At 38.0% G+C, this 18,668-nt stretch overlaps 2 protein-coding genes across 5 annotated transcripts in view; one reads left to right on the top strand and one right to left on the bottom strand.

Annotated features, from left to right (window-relative positions):
- MAP3K4 (mitogen-activated protein kinase kinase kinase 4) overlaps window positions 1-7,017 on the top strand; it is a 72,105-nt gene extending 65,088 nt beyond the window's left edge. For all 4 annotated transcript variants that reach the window (XM_070932613.1, XM_070932611.1, XM_070932612.1 and 1 more), the window contains 5 exons: window positions 1,024-1,183; window positions 2,588-2,710; window positions 4,623-4,729; window positions 5,703-5,882; window positions 6,465-7,017. In XM_070932613.1, coding sequence (XP_070788714.1) covers window positions 1,024-1,183; window positions 2,588-2,710; window positions 4,623-4,729; window positions 5,703-5,882; window positions 6,465-6,485 — 591 coding nt within the window. In that variant the 3' untranslated portion in view covers window positions 6,486-7,017. The remainder of the gene's footprint in view (window positions 1-1,023; window positions 1,184-2,587; window positions 2,711-4,622; window positions 4,730-5,702; window positions 5,883-6,464) is intronic.
- Window positions 7,018-10,809: 3,792 nt separating this feature from the next.
- Window positions 10,810-18,668, bottom strand: part of AGPAT4 (1-acylglycerol-3-phosphate O-acyltransferase 4) — a 41,201-nt gene continuing 33,342 nt past the window's right edge. The window contains exon 8 of the mRNA XM_070951456.1: window positions 10,810-11,118. Coding sequence (XP_070807557.1) covers window positions 11,027-11,118 — 92 coding nt within the window. The 3' untranslated portion in view covers window positions 10,810-11,026. The remainder of the gene's footprint in view (window positions 11,119-18,668) is intronic.

The following is an 18,668-nucleotide window of genomic DNA, read 5'->3' as shown; positions in this document are numbered from 1 at the left end:
TGCACATAATCTGAATAAACTTTATACTGGGTGGCTATATAGGATAGCTGATGAAATAGACTTGAATAGAATAATAGAGTTGGAAGGGACTTTAGAGGTCTTCTAGACTTGATTATCTTTTCTACCTTTGGCTGAAATTTGAAAAAGGAAAAGGCTGCTACCTTTGAGAAAGAACAAAGTACAGCAGTAAAAAGCATGTAAAACCCTTAATATAGTTGGACATCTAGTAAATAATGTGAATTATATAAGTAATTTGCTGCAGCTATGTTTGTTGCCCATCACAGCAAACATTTGTCCTATTTCCTGCTATATGCTACTGTATACAGAAGGGACTGTTGGTTAAAAAAGCTTTTGGGCTCTGTCACACACTCGAATACAGGGGTGTCAAACTCGATTTCATTGAGAGCCGCATGAGGGTTGTGTTTGACCTTGGGGGGCGTGGTTAGGGGGGGCGTGGCCAGCTCGATGTCACTCGTGTTGGGGATACCTGTGGTAGTCCAAGTGCTCTGCAAGCAAAAACGGGCTCCCAACCTCCGTTTTCAGCTGCGACAGCCTCCTGCATCCCTCTGCCAGCAAAAATGAAGCTGAGGAGGGCCGCACACAGCCCTCCCGACCTCTGTTTTCTCTGGCAGAGGCACCGCGGGCTGGTTCTTCGCTGTTTCCAGGGCGGCCCCACGAGCCAGATCTAAGCACCCCATGGGCCGGATCCGGCCCCTGGGCCTTGAGTTTCCCTGCTATAATATAAACAGCCCATTGCAAGACAAAGCCTTCTTTACGGAAGATTATGGAATGTAACCTGCCAAGTGTGTTGGTAGAGCTCAGTTTTTCCTTGTCTATAGTTGCGAGTGAACAACTGGGAAGCTTCTGTGCTCCTGGCTTCTAGTCCAGTGTCTTTAACCACTACACCAAAGTAGCTTTCATATTTCACATTCAGAGCTTATTGGACCATGCCTATAAACAAAGAACTGCATTCTACCTAGTGAGGATGTCCACTTCTTAAACTTCTTTGCACCTCAATTACAGGAAGAAATGTACATCTTTATGGAGTATTGTGACGAGGGGACCCTGGAAGAAGTGTCAAGGCTGGGCCTCCAGGAGCATGTTATTAGGCTCTACACAAAGCAGATCACAACTGCCATCAATGTGTTGCACGAACATGGTATAGTGCATCGAGATATTAAAGGTAGAGATTTATTTAGATTTCTCTTCTACTTTGGACTGCCCAGCAGACTTTTGTTTAAAGCCAGATGTGGGTAATATACATTTTAGAAACCAATCGCTTCAAATAACATGCTGCATGATTTTCAGCCTTTCTCACTTCCTCTTCTCCGCAGTTGGATGTTTTAAAAGAGGTTTGCTTGCTTGCCAGCCAGAATTTATGGCTTATTGTACCTTTCACAGTTGTGATCAATATTTATAGATAAAGGGAACAGAAGGTAATTAGGAAATAACAGACAATTTTGACGCTTCCCACTGAATCTGAAGGGTGCCTTTGGACTGTGACCATCACTTTGCTGATAAATGAAATCACTTTTCAAGACACAAATGGGGACACATTGCAACAATAATGACATCAGCATTCACAAAAGAAAATATTACATGCTGACGTTTCGGAGATTGTTTAGGGAATAGAGGCAGCAGGCAGTTATGCTTGACTACATGATGTTAATGGTTGTTTTTCACCATTAGCTGAAGCAGTGAGATAGACCTGCCTGAATGCTGCTCAGTTTCTGCTTCTCTCTCTCTCTCTTGAAGATCATTTTCAGTTTCCATAGCAATGCACTTAGGAGGCATCCTGCCAATGGAAGCGCTTCCTCCCTTTCAGAGCTTAAACTGGAGTAGAAAAATAGGAACAACTGCTATCAGTCTTGTGGGATCAGGAATTATGCAGACAAATGAGAGTTTTTCTTCCCGACTCTTCCTCGTGCTTAGAGATCGCAAAAGGGATATAAAAATGAAAGACCCCCATCTTTTATTTGGAGAATGCAGGAATGCTGCATCAGAAATAAGATTCAGATAAATGAATCAAAGGAAAAGTGTGATTCCCCCATCCTTGATTGCATACAAGATATTTATAGGAATTTGTAAGGAAGGATACAGGTAGTCCTCAACTTAGGACCACAATTGTGCCCAAAATTTATGTTGCTAAGTGAGAAATTTGTTAAGTGAGTTTTGCCACATTTGTAAAGTGAATCACTGCAGTTGTTAAATTAATAACACGGTTGTTAAGTGAATCTGGTTTCCCCATTGACTCTGCTTGACTCTAGGACACTGCAGCCATCATAAATGTGAGTCAGCTGTAATCTGAATTTTGATTACGTGACCATGGGGATGCTGCAATGGTCATAAGTGTGAAAAATGGTCATGTCACTTTTTTTCAGTGGCATTGTAACTTTGAACGGTCACTAAATGAACTGTTATAAGTCGAGGACTACCTGTATTAACTGTCCAGATATTTATAATGTGTATACATTTATAGTTGAGCCTGATAGTTCTGAAGCAATTTGGAGCTAAAATCTTCTGTAATATTTAATTATGAAATCTTATTTATTTATTTATTCATTCATTTATTTATTTTGGCTTTTAGGAGCAAACATCTTTCTTACATCATCAGGATTGATAAAGCTGGGAGATTTTGGCTGCTCGGTAAAATTAAAGAATAATACCCAGACAATGCCTGGAGAGGTGAATAGTACTCTGGGAACTGCCGGTAAGGAAGAACATACAACAAAATCTCTGTATATAACACCGTCTAGTGGCCACTGAGATTCTCTACTGTATGCTATTGACTTCATGCCTTGATTTTATTACGAGAATGTTAAGTTCTGATCTACAACAAAAGTATCCATCCTCCATTCCAAGTACTGGCTTAGCTACTGTTTAGGTTTTCAAGATTGATCAACCTTGCTTAAAATCCCGCCACCTTCTGGAATATCAGTGCCACTACACAGCTATAAATCTAAATCAAAAATCAAATCTTCAGATTGCATTGTTGGGATTGTCCAAACTGTGCATATCAGTGAAGTGCTCATCAATATCACCTGTTATCATTACCTTTGCTACTATGCAAAGAGATTTTATAACCTCTCCTGCGCGAGCTGCACTGGCTCCCGGTGGTCTTCTGAGTGCGCTTCAAGGTTCTGGTTACCACCTTTAAAGTGCTCCATAGCTTAGGACCTGGTTATCTACGGGACCGCCTGCTACCACCAATAGCCTCCCACCGGCCAGTACGCTCCCATAGAGAGGGGCTCCTCCGGGTGCCGTCAGCCAAACAATGTCGACTGGCGGCCCCTAGGGGGAGAGCCTTCTTTGTGGGGGCACCTACAATCTGGAACGAGCTCCCCCTGGAGATATGGAGGATCCCGGATCTTCGCACCTTCCGTCACGCGCTTAAAACGTTTTTATTTCATCAAGCTGGCCTGGCCTAAATCTTCTCCTTTTTTAAATTTAAATTTTAAACACAAATTTTAATCTGTTTAATTATGGGGTATTTTAAAATTCAGCCAAATTATTTAATCCGTTTTAATCTATTTTAAATTTTGTATCTCTGTGTTTTATCTTCTGGCTGTTCACCGCCCTGAGTCCTTCGGGAGAAGGCCGGTATAGAAATTTAATAAAATAAATAAAAATAAAATAAATAAAAATAGGGATGTGCACCTGTTTGGATGCAGAACAGAAAAGATGTTTTGGAAGGGCTATGCATCCACTTGGTGCACCTGCAAGCCAAATTTTCCTTGCTCTCACTAAAGCTGTGTGCAGTGTTAGGAAAATAGGCTTATGCATTATGGAGACGGTAACTGGGTATGATGGCCTTATTGCACCTTGTTGATGGTTGAGATCAAATGTGCATTTTCCTGGGACAGCATGATTCTGTGCATGGAGTGGAAAAAAGCAGGGATTCTTAAAGAAAGCCCAGACTTGGGTAATGAACCAGGGGTAAAATCTACTTATGTTCCCTACCAGTTTGTAAGTGCACGCGCTGTGTACGATCCGTGCCTGCGTCCTCGCATGGACGCCATCATCAGGTCCAATTTTTGACCCTCTACGCGTGCGCATAGCGTTCTGTGCATGCGCAGAGGGTCAAAGACGGGTTACTTCCTGGTTAAAACCAGGAAGTGATGACATCCAGGTGGGTGGGTGGAGCCTCGCCAGCGCTATCGGTTCGCGCAAGCCAGATAGAACTAGCAGGATTTCACCACTGTAGTGAACCACATGCACCTCACACTCCAAAGCTGCTTTTCTTCATTTGGATCCAAGTAGCTGTGCACTACTAAGGCTTTACAATATTAACTTCTAGCTCTGTACTAGAGACATAAAACTGTATGTGAAAATATTTCCCTTGCACTGGAATGAGTGGGACACCTGTAGCTCTTTCATAAAGAGAAGGTGTCTTGGAAAGGCACAATAAGATTTGTGAAAATGCTTCTAAAGTAAGCAGAAATGTTTACGTTAAGTTCATATAGAATAGCTGAAGGTTGTGCTTTGTACTTAGTAACTTGGTAGCATAGATGGGTAGTTTACAACTGATCTTGCTTTGGTTTCTCGGACAAATCCTTTTGTTGTGAAGGCTCCTGTTCCTTTTGTTGCATAAACTTGATGTGATCCTTTGTGTTTTTTCAAAGCATACATGGCTCCTGAAGTGATTACTAGAGCTAAAGGAGAAGGCCACGGGCGAGCAGCAGATATCTGGAGCCTTGGATGTGTTGTGATTGAAATGGTCACAGGGAAGGTAAGTCTCCTATATGACATTCAATCAGTTTAGTTACTGGATGATCTAAAACAGGGGTCGGCAACCTTAAACAGTCAAAGCGCCACAAAGGTCCTAACCGGAAGCCCCCCATTCAGTTCTGGAGTCAACTGGAAATCTGGTTCCCCCCGCCATAGAATCTCCTCCTAGCACAGCGTCCTTTTTCCTCTGCCGACCGGAAGTCTGGTTCCCCCACCATAGTGTCTTCTCTGCGCGGCATCCTTTTTCCTCTACCTGTCCTAACCGAAAACCCTATCAATTGTGGAGCTGACTGGCAACAGGGAGCCTCAGCAGAGGGATGAAAGAGCCACATCTTGCTCCAGAGCCGCAGGTTGCTGACCCCTGATCTAAAACATGCCATTATTGGATTTCTGGGAAATTAAATAACTTGAACTTTGCTTGGTTAAAAGTCACTGGCAAGAGAAGAATTAATTTTGACTGAAAAGCTGAGCATACTCTCCTCAGCTTAATAAAAAGAACTATTCGACTGCATAGAATCTATTTATTAAAGTTGAAGTATGACAGAATCTTGTCCTTGCAATATCATTTAGTTCATTTATCTTTTTGAGCATAGTTAAAGACCTCAGGAAGTCTTCACAGACTTCTGCTGTCTCCAAATAGGGAGTTAAGCTAGTTTCCAGATTTCAGATAAGCCAACATTGTAAATAAAGTCCAACTGTTATAAGAGCCGCCTGGGAACATTGTTTGATGCATTACTTGGTTCTTAAATATATTAATGGAATAGAGAGACAGCTAAATCTTGCCCATTGATTGGAATTGTCTCCCACTCCATGTGCTTATTTATGAATCTTTATACTCAGGGTTATTTGTTATGCTTATCAGAGCTTATTGTCCTCAAAGAAGAAATGCACCAACTAACTCACCACAATGTATACATTGTCTAGTCAGTGAGAAAATTCAATTTCTCAACTTAGATATTCCTGCTTTGTTACAGAGACCCTGGCATGAATTTGAACACAACTTTCAGATCATGTACAGGGTAGGGATGGGTCATAAGCCTCCGATTCCTGAAAAGATAAGTCCAGAAGGAAAAGGTTTCCTTTCTCATTGCCTGGAGAGTGATCCAAAGATGAGATGGACAGCTAGCCAGCTCCTCGATCATTCGTTTGTCAAGGTTAGTTAAGCTATGACTATTCTTGTTAGTAACTGTGGGGGTCTTATTACACAAGAGTAACTGTTTAAATTTAAAAAGCTTGTGGATTTTAGTTCTAGTCTTCATAAGCAATTACTACACGTTTTTCTTCTTTTAGAATCATCAGAAGAACTGAAGCAGCATAAATAATTCAGTAGTACAGAACCCCTAACTAACTGGGAGATAAAGACATTGCTTGCATTTGCAGAGTTTTCCCCTATTGGCAACTTCCAAATGATTAGACTTTGTGTGCCATTGGGACAAGGCCCAGTGCACAAAACTGAGGTAGGGGTAGATTTGGGAGAGCTACAGTTTTGCTGCCGGGCTAAGCATCTTTAAAACAAAATTATCCTAACTCTAACCAGATATGCTCAGCGGCCATAAGATGCTGGAGTTAGATGGGTGAGGGTGTGAAGGGCATTGGCTGGAATCCAGCTCAGCGTAATTCCAAAGTGCGATATTTGGCTTAATCCAGGGGTATCCATCCTTGGCAACTTCAATACTTGTTGACAAGTATTGTCAACCTGCCAGATTTCTTATCTTATCTCTCCTTGTTACCACCAGGTGTGCACAGATGAAGAATAAAGCTATGCACATGGTTGCCTGTACTCGGGTGAAGTATTTTTTGAATCACTACTATATGTAATATTTACATTTGGACTGTGTTGAGACACAGGATATGACTCAAGGCCTAACATGACTGAAGACTGCACAAGTGACAGGCGTCACTTTTACTGCTGCTGCTGTTTGTTTCCCTTGGCACCTGTTGTTCCCCTGGCAGCCCCCATGAGTTTAAAGAAGCTGCATGTTTCAGTGAAAGTGCCATTACTACTGTATAATGGACCATGAACTTATTTTTGTCCTTTCTCTGTTTCTCAGATGACTGAGAACTGTAATGTTAATATGTAGGATTTTTGAACTTTTAGGTTCAAAAACAAAGTTAGTGTTATATCAAGCAGTCTGAACTTTATTTTTAATCTCCTGTTTGTTGAGTGCACTGACTGTGAACTTCTACTTTTCTGTTTTTTTGTTTGTTTTTTATTGGCCAGCTTGATTTGTTATGCAGACGTTGATTGAAGAAATTTAAAAGCTTTTTCTCAATAAATGGTTTATTTTAGGAAGTCTTTTGTTTCCTATTTTGTTTGAAGCTGATACTTAAATGGCTTTATTAGTCTCGGGAGTCTTATGTGAGGGTTGCACTTGTGTTTCAATGGTGTAGCTATTTGAACTATAGTTTGGATAGGCTTTTAATAATTTTTGAGAAGGTAAGTAGCACCTTTACTATTGCTTAGTTATGCTTATATCTTGCCACCAAAGCTCAATTGAAGTGTGAATCCAGATCTTCAGATGTAACTGATGTAGGAATCAGTTATGTTCCTCACCTGTAGTTATAGCCTTCAGTGACATATCTCTAGAGACTCTCTAGGAGTCTCTGGAGGCTGGGGACAGCAAGAAACATCACTTCCTGTCCAACCAGAAGTTGGGAAACGGGCCGTTTCTGGCCTCCGGGGGGTGGGGATAGCCATTTTCACCCTCCCCAGAATTATAGAGAGGCTCTGGAGCCAGATGAGAGAAAAACAGGCCTACCGGGCCATTGCATGCCAGGAGCGGGGGGGGGGATGGTTGCGCGCAGGGGTGGGGCACATAGAATTATGGCTGTGACCACACGCGCGCGCAACCCCCCTGCGGCCCCCCCTCCTGGCATGCAATGGCAAAAATGTTAGCCATCACTGTCATAGAGAAAAATGGTTATCGGCAAAGAATAGCTAAATTGTGTATGATTATCAAAACAAAAGTCTAGCAAAGAAGATTCTAATTCAATTCATGCACATCTGGCTACCATTATAAGGGCTTAAACTTAATGTTCGCAGTTCTCTCATACAGACGACTGAATTGCTACATTTTAATATTTGCTTTTTTACTCCTGTACTTGTTTAAATCTGATGTGGCTTTTCCCTGTACAATATCCATATTTACAGTTCTTTTAAAGACACATGCATGCGTCACCCTTGATATAGTATGCTTATATTTAGCACTGATTTCTCAGCACCATTCTATTTTGTTAATGATGTGTTGAAAAATACATTTACAACTCACATCTAAGTATACTGCTATTTTAGCAATAATCAAGCTATATGGAGGCATTCGTAACATAATCCTCAAATCCAGAACATTTGCCCCATTACAACACATAAGTTGGTAGAGGTTTACTGTGGGATATAATCTTCTTTGGCATTTGGGTTAAAAGTTGATTAAAACATGGCATCTAGGTCAGTTCACTTCTTTAGACTTGAGAACAATGCTTGTCAGTAAAGCACTAAATGGTTAATTTTGCTTACATTATTCTTAGTGTTTGCATTTCATTTGGTTCTGGAAGTTGAAAGAAATTAAGCAGGAATGAGGCAGCCTTGTAAAATAAAGTAATTCTGCTGTACATGGAAGAAATTTTCTGTTTCCAAGAAATACATCAAAAACAACACTGGGCAGGAGGATCCAGTTGATATTCTGATCAATATTATCCATTGAAAAGAAAAGTTCAACAGGAGATTCTTTTTTCAAGTGAACTTTGAAATGTGGTAAATATAAGGGGGGGGGAATCATAAAGTCTATTAGAGTAATAAATAGATGGGTAAGTAATGGATTGAATGCAGCAGTAAAGTGAAGTGTTTTGGAAATCACTAGTTTAGCATAATGGAAAAAGGAAACTGAGCGAAGGAATTTTAATACATTATCTTAAATGTCTCCATACTACAAGTAGTCCTCGACATTTAGATCGTTGCTTGAAAACCACTTACAGGTAGTCCTCAACTTATGACTATAATTGAACTCTAAATTTTTATTGCTAAGAGAGAGAATTGTTAAGTGAATTTTCTTGCCACAATTAAGTTCATCCCTACAGTTAAATTAGTAACACAGTTGTTTAGTGAATCTAGCTTCCTCAGTGACTTTGCTTGTCAGAAGGTTGCAAAAGGTGATCACATGACCACAGGACACTGCACAGGACTCATCATATGAGTCAATTGCCAAGCATTTTGATAACATGACCATGGAGAAGCTGCAATCGTCGCAAGTGTGAAAAACAGCCATAAGTCATTTTTTTCAGTGTCGTTGTATCTTCAAACGGTCAAATGAACTCTTGTAAATTGAGGACTACCTGTCTATCAGGAATGAACTTACCTGCATACAGGTCCGCTGGATTAATGGTAACAGACATGTCGAAAGCAACTGGGCTAAGATAAAAGGGCAAGCTAAAAGAATCTGTTGCTTGGAGTCTGCTATAAATCATCAAAGCTGTCAGAAGAGGTAAAACAGGATTGACGTTTCAAAAAAATTGAAATGGTTTTGATGAAAGTTTCAACTGTCCAGATATCTGCTGTAACAAGACTCATTTTGCCAAATATATCAGCTAAATTCTTATGTTGCTGATAATTTTCTCTTTCAAAAGTACAAGGTTGATTCTGTTATCTTGGATTTGGTCCTTACTAACAAGTCCACAGAGTATTTTTAAATGGTTGGGACATAACTACTAAAAACAGTCTACCTCAAAAAATGGATTTTAGAATGCTAAACAAACCATTGTAGTATAAAAGTTGGTTTGTTACTTAAGCCACAGAACTATAAACTTTTGTTTACAAATGAAAATAGCAGGTTTGCAAATTTATTTGGTCTAAATCAAACAATCTACATTAGAGTCTGGTGTAATATATTAGAATATGATAAACTCCACAGGGAGACATAATAGCAGCAGTGCAGATCTATATATCGAAGGGGCCAGAGTACTATCCAAGCTGAGATAAATATTATCTATATTATAATATAAATAATTTTCATGATCAATATCTATATACTAGGAATACAACCAATGTAACACCTGTATTTAACATTGAAATTATTTTAGAAAAGACAGGCTACATATTTTACTGTCTAATTTGGAAAGTAGTATTAAAGGTAATATTGTGCATATAGAAAATAAATTTCAGTGAATAAGAATTTCTATAGAAATAACTTCTCTCACTAATGCTTTTGAGTTCCTTGGGAAAGTTGATGTATGAATAACTGCATTGTGTTGGATATTTCTATAAATGGACTTTCAAACAACTTTTACCTTCACTAAAAACTTGAGATTAAAAAGGCAGTCTCTTATAGATTCATAATGATTAAAGAACAAAAGCAAAAAAAAGTAAAATCGTAAAAAGTAATACAGTAGAAGACCGCAAGAAACAGATTTCTTTAGGATATGTAATTATGACTGGAAATGTTAAACCTTTCCGAATATAATAAAGGGTTGAGAATGAATTCTTGGAGCCAAGTCTGCAAAGGAATTAACATGCAAATAAAAAAATGGGATTGCAAAATAAAAGAGAAATACATTCACTTCTCCATCTGAAGTGAATTGAAAACAAACTGGTAAAGTGTCTTGGCAAACTGAAAACAAATGTTAGGAGGAAAGTAGTCTTATTTTTATCAGGCTGGCCAGAGGATAAATATTTGGATAGTGCTAAGTAGCTCAGTTAAAGTACTACTCAAGAATCACTCATTGGTTAAAACAATTATTTCCACAACAATAAAGAGATTCGAAGTGAAACTAAACAAATTAAAATGCATTTGGAATACAGACTTCATAACAAGCCTCTCGGCTTTCCAGAGGCAGCTTATTGGACACAATTGGGAAATAGGCCACCAGACTAGAAAGAGCAAAGTAAAATAGTTCTTACTTTCTTAGTTAAATATATAAAATACTCATTTTGGTCATCTTATAGGAAAGTAAATTTTATTTCATATTTTAATCCATTAAAGATTTATTCAGAAAAAAAAAGAATATTAATTCATTCATTTGCTTCCTTCCTATACTATGTCTGCATATTTTCTCTTCCTTAATTTAAAAAAAAGAATTGTTTGTCTGGAAAATCTGAATAAAAACAAAGTATAGAAAAAAATAAAATAAATTGCAGAATATTGACTCTTGTTGCCAGCTGGAGCAGGGGAGGAGATGGATAGAGAAGAGACGTGACTTCAGTGAAGGCATGAGCTCTTTCTACAGATTCCTGGTCTTCATGATTGAAGACAGATGTGCACAGCAGTTCACAAGCTTGTTCCCTTTGGGTATGAAGCAGTCTCTGGAGATTTCACTTTTGCTTTTCCTTGTGTCCATGGTTGCCGTAAGTTGAGCCTTTGTTAATTTCTGTTACTCCTATCATCCATCGAACACCAACTGAAACTGAAATTTTAAAAAAAGAGGGTATCTGGTGTTAAACACAGCGAAGTAAGGAGAAAACTAATTGCAAATTCGCTCTCATATATGAGAGCATATACAAACTTTATATTGCACTATTAGTAGTCTGCCGTTGGGATATCATGCTAGAAATAAATGCTTTTCCTCTGTAGTTTTAAAAATATTGGAGGAGAAAAGGCAGGCACAAAAACACAGACTGATGATTGTCAGATACTTTGTTCAGCTAGACCACAGGTGTCAAATTTGCGGCTTCATGTTGCTGTCAGGTGATGTTTCATGATGTTTTTCCCCTTCGCGGAGCTGTGGTGGGTGTGGACTGCGCATGACACATTCGGCCCGCAGACCGCCAGTTTGACACCCCTGAACTAGACGGATTGCTGTCCATTTTATCTCCTTAAAGCTATATCACTAATTTAAAGTTATTTATATATCCCTTACTGGAAATGGTTTTTGTGTGTGAATTGGTTAAAACAATACAACAATTTCTCGAATGAAGAATTATTTTTTTTAAAAAAAACCTGATTTCAAACCTGATTGGTGGTGCCAGAAGCCAAAACAGAGTTCAGAAAACATTGAGAGTTTATTTTAGGCAACCTATATATAATGGCCAAGGCAAATTGGTGCCAGATAAGAGTCAATGGACTTTGGGGGGGGGGAACTCGGGTGTTTTTTGGGGGTGACTCCAGACTGACAATGTACTTGACCCAGGCCTTGGGCTCAACCTGGTCATCTCCTTACAACTGGCTAGTTTGGGGGCATTAAAATAATACTATATAAGCCATTCAAAAGTCTCTTGAACATCAAAAGGCTTATTTCTGGATAATGTGGTGACTAGCCTGTAACCTTTGATATTTAATGACTTCTAAAAGCATGACCCTCCAACAACCTAGTCAACACAATTTTGCATCCTATAATTGCAAGGATATTATAAATTAACTTCTAAAACTCTTCTCCCTCAGTGATGCTAGCAGCAATGTCTCTTACAGCATAAATGATTGCCAAGCGTTTTGACAGCACTGAAATTCAACAACAATAAATCAATACAATAAAATATTATTTGCAGAGAGCACAAATGCTGTCATCATTCCTCCACCCCCAATATATATTCACTTGCTACAGAATAGTATGGACTATGTACAGAAAATTCATTGTGATATTAGAAAGACTGATTCAGCTGAGCTTAACGGTTTTGCAACAGGCTATTAAATAATCCTATAACCACACTTCCAAAGCAGAATAACCAATCACCAAATACATCATTTGGTGAAGACTCTCAGCAGCTCCAGCTAGGGAAATCTAACAATCTGACAAATATAAGATATATGATTCCCATTATATTAAAATAGTTTTGAATAAGCGAAATTAAAGCTACATTGGTCATAAAAATAAGAACATAACGCCTTTTGCATAAACTATATATACCGTATATGGCTTACTGGACTGGACAACATTCTGTGTGCAGAACTTGACTGCTCCTTCATTTCTTTCCAAACGGATCTTATATATGACAACAGCTTTCTGTGATTATTACTGGCCATTAAGCCATGTCCTAAATGGAAAAGGTACTCTGTGGTAGTGGTAGTCCATGCAAAGTTTCAGGTTGACATAAAAATGTAACAACTGGTCTCCTCCATTTTTACATGCAATTCGAATTATTTCAAGTCAACTTCGTTGTAGAAAATACAGCTATGGTAATATAAGGAAATTACTGTTTTCTGTTTAACTGGAATCTCAGTAATAACCAAGAGAGAGAGAATAGTACTGTAAATTCTGTTTTCACAATATCTCATCCCATCTCTTGTTATTCTAATGGACCTGAGTGAGATACTCAGTCCTGGGTCAGCTCAAACAATTTCACTTACTGGCGTCTAGCCTTCTTCAAGGTTCTTAACCATTAGACTCCTAGCAGAGGCCTAGAAAGGAGGAGAAAGAAAGAGAGAGAGAGAGAGAGAGAGAAAGGAAACATGCGCAGGAACGCATGCACCGTTCAATTGAAACTACATGTTCATGCACTTTTATAAAAGACATTGTGTTGAGTTTGACTGTTGCAGATATTATTGAAAAGAATCCATACTCTCTAGCATAAGTACACCCTCGCTTTTTAAAGGGTATGGGACTGGTCCTCATTCACTGACTGCCTTGTTTAACAGCCATTTCAAGCTACAAGGGTTGGGGGGGAAAACCTGCTTTGTGACCACCCCTTCCATTTACAGTCACTACAGCATCCTGCAGTCATGTGATCGTCATTTGGATCCTTGCACATTTACAACAATTGCAGCATCCTGCTGTCATGTAATTGTCTTGAGAGCTGCACAACCGGCTTCCAACAAGCAGGGAGAACGCAGAAGTGAAATCAGAAGCCATTAATTGAGATGTGATGTCTCGCTTAATGTCCACAATGATTGCTTAATGGTGAGAGTCAGACTAAATCACAAGATTATTTTGCTTAGAGACCAGGACACTCAGTAACAAGTTTCCAGTCCCAACTGCTATTAGTAAGCAAGGCCTATTTGTACTTTCTATTCAGTTATGTTACTAATCCAGAATCCATTTTAATTCTTGCTGCAAACAGATAACGAAGAGGGAAGGGAATTGTTTAGAGAACTGTGTGTGAGAGAGACATGTGTGCAAGGTAAAGAATTCAAAATGTCTTAAATATATGACCAATTTCTTTGTAACATGGTCATAATGCTTCTAATAATTAGCCAATTTCATGTACAGCTGAAATTGAACTAGATGAATTCTGTCTTAATAAAGGAGAATATATGTAGCTCAAGATTGAAATGCGGGGTCTTTGGTGCTCCCTGAGCCTGGGTTTTTTTTTTTTTTTGGCAAACGTTCCATTCACCACTGATGATATTACCTAGTGTGGGCATTGAAACGTCTGCCAGAAAACAACCAAGCTCAGAATTCTATATTTTTGAACAGCAGCTTAATAAGGCTAATATACTGGCATTTACCTGGAAAATGAAAACTATGGAAAATAAACATCAGAGGAAACAAATATACTTGAGGTTGTGATAGCAGCCACTAGTATTGCATCATTCATAGCTGTGGTGGGTTTCAAAAATTTTTACTACCAGTTTGGTGGGCGTGGCTTGGTGGGCATGGCAGGGGAAGGATACTGTAAAATCTCTCTTCCCTCCCCACTCCAGGGGAAGGTTACTGCAAAAACCCCATTTCCTCCCGATCAGCTGGGACTTGGGAGGCAGAGAATAGATGGGGGTGGGGCCAGTCAGAATTTTTACTACCGGTTCTCCGAACTACTCAAAATGTCCACTACTGGTTCTCCAGAACTGGTCAGAACCTGCTGAAACCCACCTCTGATTCAGAGACTTCATCAATCAATTATATATGGAGCTTCCCTATAGAGGATACTTTGTGTGAAGAACAATCCACTTCACATATGCTACGGTGCATATGACGTCCTTCAACATGTACAGAAGAAAACCTCATGCTGGTGAGAGAAAATGCTGTTGATGGGGCCCGATATTGGGCGAATGTCATTTAGTTTTAATCCTATTTATTTTACATACTTTTCTATGTACTATATTTCTATGACCTATTTTATACTTATTTTACATGCTCAATGTTGACCATTATATGTCTACACTTTGAAGGTGCTTCTGACATGAATAAAGAAAGAGTCAATTATTATCCGAACTCTTCTAACTGATGGAGTTCTCCCTCTGCTGGATGGTTTCTTGTAAATTCTTGTGAAACATTCCATGTTTACCACAATTGTGCAGCACTCCAGATTTAAAGGCAAGAAGACATTTTACAGAGCATGAGACAATAGCATAGCATCTATCTGCAACCGTGTCCTTTATCAGGATTGCATAGCTGCCCTGTATAGTTGTAGCATGACCCCCCAGGCAAAGATATATTAAGAAGCTGCAGATGAGTAATATGTATGCACCCCTGTGTGTTCCAAAGTACTTTTCTACAATGTTCATCAATATGCTCTTCCTGTATTTTCTCCACCTGATTATTACATACTATTATTTTGAACATCCCAAGCTCATCCTTCGCCTTTCTTGTCTCTTTTTATGTCACATTTTTTAGGATTTAAACTTGTAGGCAATGTCTTTCCACCACCCACCCACCCCTGGTTAAATTCCTCATTAATGCCTTTGTGGCTGAAGAGGAATAATTTCTATTAATGTACAAAAAGCAACTTTATGACCTCCCTCATCTACTTTTTGAACCTAGCACATCATCTAGAAGAGATTTTTCAACTTGAAAATCTACTGACACAATAGCAAAAAAGGCCCTAAGAAACCAAAACACTTGTCGGTCACAGAAGCCATCGAAATGTGTTAAGATTTATATCCTGTCTTTCCTTCAGGAGCTCAGCTAGACAGGCATTCTGCTCATTCTTTACACGATGAGAGGGGTAGGATTGTACAAGAGCAAGAGATTGATTTGTTGAACTGCCGTGTCTGAGGAAAGTCTTGAATCTAGATCTCCTTGCCCTAATCTAGGTCAACATCTTAACCACACCACCACACCGGATCTCTCAAATGGCCACTATTCTGCTAGATACTATTAAGTGGAGTGATACAAATTAGCTAAAAACAGCTAATGTCTATGCAGGACTTCATTTAAATCAATGTAACCTCAAATGTCCTTTATATAATGCATGTGCTCAAACCAAATACCTCCTTACCAAATGACAAATGCCCTTCATTAGAGCAGCATGTTGCATATCCAGCTGTCACAATAAAGTATTATTTAAAGACCATAATGAGGCCAAGTCCAACTTTATTCAACTCTTGTCTTCCCAAAGCAAGATAATTTTTCAAAACTGAATCTCTGGAATTCAAATAGCTTATTCAAATTACTCCTCCGGAGTAGATATAAATCTCAGATTATCTTTTAACCATCTACCATGCTGTAATTCAACATCTGGACTTTAATGCTACTTTGGGATGCATGTGCATTAAAGATGGTTTCCTTATATTGAATGAAGAAAATAGTACTAACGTGTGCTGCTTCAAGACAGTGTAATAGTATTTTGCACCTCTGTTTAAAACATTGTTACAATAGCTTCTTTCACATTATGTTAACAATTTTAACTAAGTGGTCATCTTGATAGTTTTCAGAAAATAATTTGGGTTGCAGAGTTGAAATAATTCTATATGTAAATTCATTTCTTAAAATTACTTCTTCTATCATCAAATTAGTTCCAATCTTAAAAGATTCACCTAACATTCTATCGGCTAGTAATTGACAGTGATAATATTCAACAGGTTTACCAATAATCTGCAGAATGTATTCAGTATTGATTAATTACATAAAATAATAGCTTATATTAAAATACTCCTATCCAGCAAGGCTAAAGTTGCTGATTTAGTTTAGCAAATAATGTCTCCATTTTGGAGAAAAGAAGATGGGTGATAATGTTTGCTATTATCCTTTTTTAATTTTTTCCATCATGTTATGATGAACTATTAGTATTTCAACCATTCCAGATAATAAAAATTATGGAACATTAGGAATATTAAAAATGTAATCTCAAAATCAATTAACCTGGTGTAGTGTTTAAGAGCTTCTTTGAATTAAATAAGGAAAGTCAGAAGAAATTTGTAATAAATGGGTTTGACAATGCTAGATTGTGGTAACCAGATTTACTATCATTATACACATTTCTTCATAGTATGATATGAGTAAGTAACTAGATATTTCCAGCTTTCAAAACAGTAATAATTTCTATTGAAATTAAAGTATTTGTTAACTGGCTCTGACATTTCTGTGTCTATTTTGCAGCAGACTCGTCTGGTTCAAATAAAATAGCTTTTATTGTGATATTTCTGCTATGTAGAAAGATTCAGTGATTAAAATCTGCACTTGCTTGAAAGTTTAAAAAGTCAACATTTTTATAATGGTTTCAAATAAACTGCATGCAAAAACATGCAGCCATGCATGCAACCAGAGTCAGAATTGTTGTGATGTTTCACTGTAACCCACAACTATTTTCCTTTCAAATGTTGGGTTCTCTGTTTTAGGAAATCAATCTTAAAATTTACCCTGATTATAAAATGAATAATATTCTTAATATCCTTTCCATCACAAAAATCGATGGGTGCAGCCTCTCCCATTACATTAGCCATACAGTAGTTGTGATCATGCAGGTTTAATCTCATTATTTTATGTGTTTTAAGATCAGCTCATTCTCTTGTCTGTTAAATGTTTATGTTGGAAACATTTCATAACATTTTAAGTTCCTCTTACCATTAAATATTCAAAACCAACATCATGATTTCCTTCTTTAAAAAAGAGCAAAGCTCTTTTTGACAGATAGTTCAGGAAGCAATCAAACTTTCGCTGCTGATGCAACGTTGCATCAAAAATGTAAGAATTTCTGCTCCATCTCTTAATGGAAGGGGGCGAAGAGGACAGGATGTAAACCTTTGGAGAGATACAATAATAATAACAACACCTTTGTGTCATGGAACAAATATGGTGCAAAACTTCCTTTCTCTTATTTCCATATACAAAGGCTGATTCATTTCATTTAGTCAGTATGAAGCTGAGTAATAGTGCACCTTTTGATGAAAGTATCCTCCAAATTCCTTGCCTTGAACATGTGGGACAAGACCCTAGTTATGTAGTAGGACAAGTAGACAATCCTTAGAGTTGTAGCTTATGCTTATAGCAACTGAGTTGGCAAATCTGAGTTGGCTAACATACCCAAAATACAATTGGGGGACGACGACGACACACTCACAAATAATTGTTATGTAAATAAGCCGTGCCTGCATGCAAGTATTCCTCTGTACTATCTCACATCAATCTTTGCCATTTCTTATTCCAAACACCTTAAATGGTGAATACCCAGTTCAATTTTCAGGAACTGCCTGTAGGGAGAAAACGTATTTATTTGACACTATATATGAACATAGTGATATGTATTCTGCAGAAATGAAAGCTCTGGTACTGGTTTCACTTATCTTTAAAAAGCATGTTAGGCTGATGGGGCTAGACAGAACTTTATTAAAAATATAAAAAGTAATACAACTAAAAAAAGAAAAAAAGAAAAAATAGAAAGCACAGAAAAGAAAAATAAGAATATAATAAAGAAAAAGAAAATACATGAAGAAATGACTTTCCCCGGCATCACAAGTATAAACATTTTTAATAATTTATCATCTTATCAACTTCTCTTAAATATAACATACTACCTTCTTCCCATGTTCCATCTCTTTATCTATAAACAATTTCTTAAAGCCACTTTGTTCATCCTGGTCAGCAAAAGTCCATTTAGGGTTGCCAGAGATAACAATTATCTATTTTAACCTTGATCAAATAAACCAATGAAAAAAATAATAGACAGAAAACACTATCTCCTACATCCTAAATACATAGGAATAAATTGGTCAATGTATAAAACCAGTGCAGAATGTAAGTTACTTTGATGCAGTCAAAGTAAAGACTGCATTTCAGTCTTTGAATCAGGTGTAAAACTATGTACAGAAATCACAGTAGACTTTGCAGGGACCAGATTATATAAACTATAGAAAGGACAACACATA

This window comes from Pituophis catenifer, unplaced genomic scaffold, assembly GCF_029215685.1.
Source record: "Pituophis catenifer annectens isolate HBS135680 unplaced genomic scaffold, rPitCat1.0.hap2 SCAF_1, whole genome shotgun sequence".
In the NCBI taxonomy this organism is placed as follows: Eukaryota; Metazoa; Chordata; class Lepidosauria; order Squamata; family Colubridae; genus Pituophis; species Pituophis catenifer.
This window is presented reverse-complemented; position numbering and strand designations above follow the sequence as displayed.